At 55.2% G+C, this 2867-nt stretch overlaps 1 protein-coding gene across 1 annotated transcript in view; it reads right to left on the bottom strand.

The window, feature by feature from the left end:
* GNG2 (guanine nucleotide binding protein (G protein), gamma 2) overlaps positions 1–1506 on the bottom strand; it is a 2237-nt gene extending 731 nt beyond the window's left edge. Inside the window, exon 1 of the mRNA XM_009877683.1 lies at positions 1420–1506. Within this exon, the coding sequence (XP_009875985.1) occupies positions 1420–1506 (87 nt within the window). The remainder of the gene's footprint in view (positions 1–1419) is intronic.
* Between the last annotated feature and the right edge of the window lie 1361 nt (positions 1507–2867).

Raw genomic sequence — 2867 nt, 5'->3', positions numbered from 1 at the left:
CCTCTGTGGGCCGCCTGGCCCAGAGCTCCGGCACCCGCACAGCCAAGAAGTTTCTCCTCATGCGGAGGTGAACCTTCCTCTGTTCTAACTTAAACCCATTATTTCTTGTTCTATTGCTGGGCACCACTGAGAAGAGATTGTCCCCTTCCCCTTGACCCCCGCCCCTCAGACATTTCTATACGTTAATAAATCCCCTCTCAGCCGTCTCCTTTCCAGGCTGAACAGCCCCAGCTCTCTCAGCCTCTCTTCACAGGAGAGGTGTTCAAGCCCCGTGTTAGGGACAGGCTGCGCTTGGGACACCCCCAACCCAGGGCGTGCAACATCACACTCTGGGCAAAGACCGGAGTGACAAACCGAGGGTACCTCCCCGCTGGGGCTGGTTTTTTCACCTCCGGGCTCTAAGCTTACCTGTCACCGTGCGCTCCCATGAGCATCCTTCGCATCCTTCACCCTTCCACATCCTTCACCCAAGCTGATCGCAGCGAGGATCAGCTTTAGCAGGCAGCACCGCGTCCCTGCTGACTCTCCCCCACCACCACCCCTCGGAAGGGATGTTCACAGCTGCTCTAGCAATGTTTGCTGCCCGCAGCCCCCGATTTGGCTGGTTATGCAGGACATGGTGGCAGCTCCCAAGCTGCTGGAGCTCATCCCAGCCTGGAGAGGCAGTGCAAGCTGATCGCAGCGAGGATCAGCTTTAGCAGGCAGCACCGCGTCCCTGCTGACTCTCCCCCACCACCACCCCTCGGAAGGGATGTTCACAGCTGCTCTAGCAATGTTTGCTGCCCGCAGCCCCCGATTTGGCTGGTTATGCAGGACATGGTGGCAGCTCCCAAGCTGCTGGAGCTCATCCCAGCCTGGAGAGGCAGTGGGGTTTTTTTTGCAAGCACCCAGATGTGCCTGCGGGCAGCAGCCAGCTCCAGAGCATCTCTCTGCCTGGAACCACCTTGGTGGAGAAGACAAATCCTCTGGGATCTCAGACTTGAAGCTGATGACCTTTCATGTTCCCAGAAATAGCAATTCCACCAAAGTGGGGCAGAAGCAGACAGAGCAGAGGAAACATCTCCCAGAAAGGACTGGGCTTCAGGACAATGTTGCTTTCAGAGTTTCCCCACAAACCTCAAGGCTGAGCCCTAAGCACCCAAAGCATTGTTATGACACTGACAAACAGCGTGGCTTTAACCTGCTCCCCAGGAGGTGAGATGCCTTGGGGAAAGTCACTCCTTTCCACTCTCCTTCCATCTGCTTTCCACGGGCGAGCATCTCCTGCTGCCTTCAGCTGCAGCCATGGGGACCATTCAATGAGCATCTTCCATCAACCCCACCCACCACCTCATCCCAGCTTCTGCAACGTGCTCGGCAGCAGGCATCACCTCGCAGCATCCCTCCAACCTGTCAGCCCACCCTGCCAAGCCACTCTACCTTTATCCTGTCAATATTTGCCTCCATCTTCAGCTGCTCCACCAGCTTTCGGGCTTGCGCTATGCTAGCAGTGTTGTTGCTAGCCATGGGTGGGCCAGGTGCACTCTCCGGATGGGCTGCGGGTACAAACACATGCGGGGTGAACACTTGGAATGAGCAGAGAGCCCTAAAATCCCCCAAACGATGAGCCGAGAGGTGCGGAGCTGGTAGAGCCGAGCCATGCGAATGAGGGTGTGAGGATGGGAGGTGCAGACCCAGGAATTTCAGCCGCGTTTAATCCTGTGTTTATAGAAAGGCAGCGAGCCGCCAGCCTTTGTGGGGATGTGGGTAGTCACACGCTGCCAGCGGTACCCTCCTGCGCCCTCCTCATCGTCCCCGGAGAGGGGGCTGCCCTATGAGCCACACTTAGGGGACACTGGGGACCTTCTAGAGCACAGCCTGCAGCAGCAGGATCCCAGTTGAGCTGTACTTTGGCTTTTGCCGGTACAGGCAAGGCTGTTGTGGCACCAAGGCAAAAGGAAATCAGAGAATGAGCTCTCCACCCCGAGCTGCCTTGCCAGGCTCCCCTGCACATCACCCAGCCCTGTCCAGTGTCCCTTGGCCTCCTTTGCTTTGTCTCCACTGCCAACTTGAACACTGAGATGCCAAACAGGATGCTGGAGTTTCCTGTTTCTTGAGATTTCTACCCCCAGACAGGCAGAGGACGCTCATTAAGTCCACACCACCTCTCTCGATCACGGATGTTTTTCTGTTACCTTAGAACAGCCACGAGCTCCAGCCAGAAACCCGGCATTCAGCTGCTTCAGCAGCTGATGCCTTCACAAGTATTTTACAGCTGAGGCATAGGCCTGTGAGTTTAAAAACATTTTTTTGGGGGAGGGGAGATTTCCTGCAATAGCAGGGTGCTGCAAGGCCCCTACCAGCTGCTTAGGTCATGGGGCAAAGATGGCACAGATGGAAAATACGAGGCTTGGGGCATTTAAGGGAGGACACAGAAAAGCTGTGGGTATGGTCACCCCAAACCCATCTTGGGGGATATAATGGTGTTTGGATAGAGGCTTATCCTGGAACCTATCAAAAAAACCAACCTGTCACCCAGCTCCCCTTCCCACCCCTTCCCTGTTGGGGAGCACGAAGAGGATTTATTTTTTACCAGAAGCAGGTCTCTCCAGCAATTTTATATCTCTAGGGGATGATCTGCTGGGCTTGGCTGTTCGCTACCTTTAAATAAAGAGAACATTAAAAAAAAAAGAGCCAAGTTAGGTGGCTGTGATGCCAGCCAATGCAATGAGAATGTTATTTACGGCACCAGGAAACCCAGAGCCCTTGCAGATGCCGAGTCTTGTACCTGCTGGGGAAGGCAGAAAGGCTGCGGGTTTCCTTCTGTATCTCCCCCCCTCCCCGGCTCCTAGCACGGCCCCCAGAGGCATTATTTGTTTGCATTCAGT

The sequence above is a fragment of the Apaloderma vittatum genome, unplaced genomic scaffold, assembly GCF_000703405.1.
Source record: "Apaloderma vittatum isolate BGI_N311 unplaced genomic scaffold, ASM70340v1 scaffold17401, whole genome shotgun sequence".
Lineage (NCBI taxonomy): Eukaryota > Metazoa > Chordata > Aves > Trogoniformes > Trogonidae > Apaloderma > Apaloderma vittatum.
This window is presented reverse-complemented; position numbering and strand designations above follow the sequence as displayed.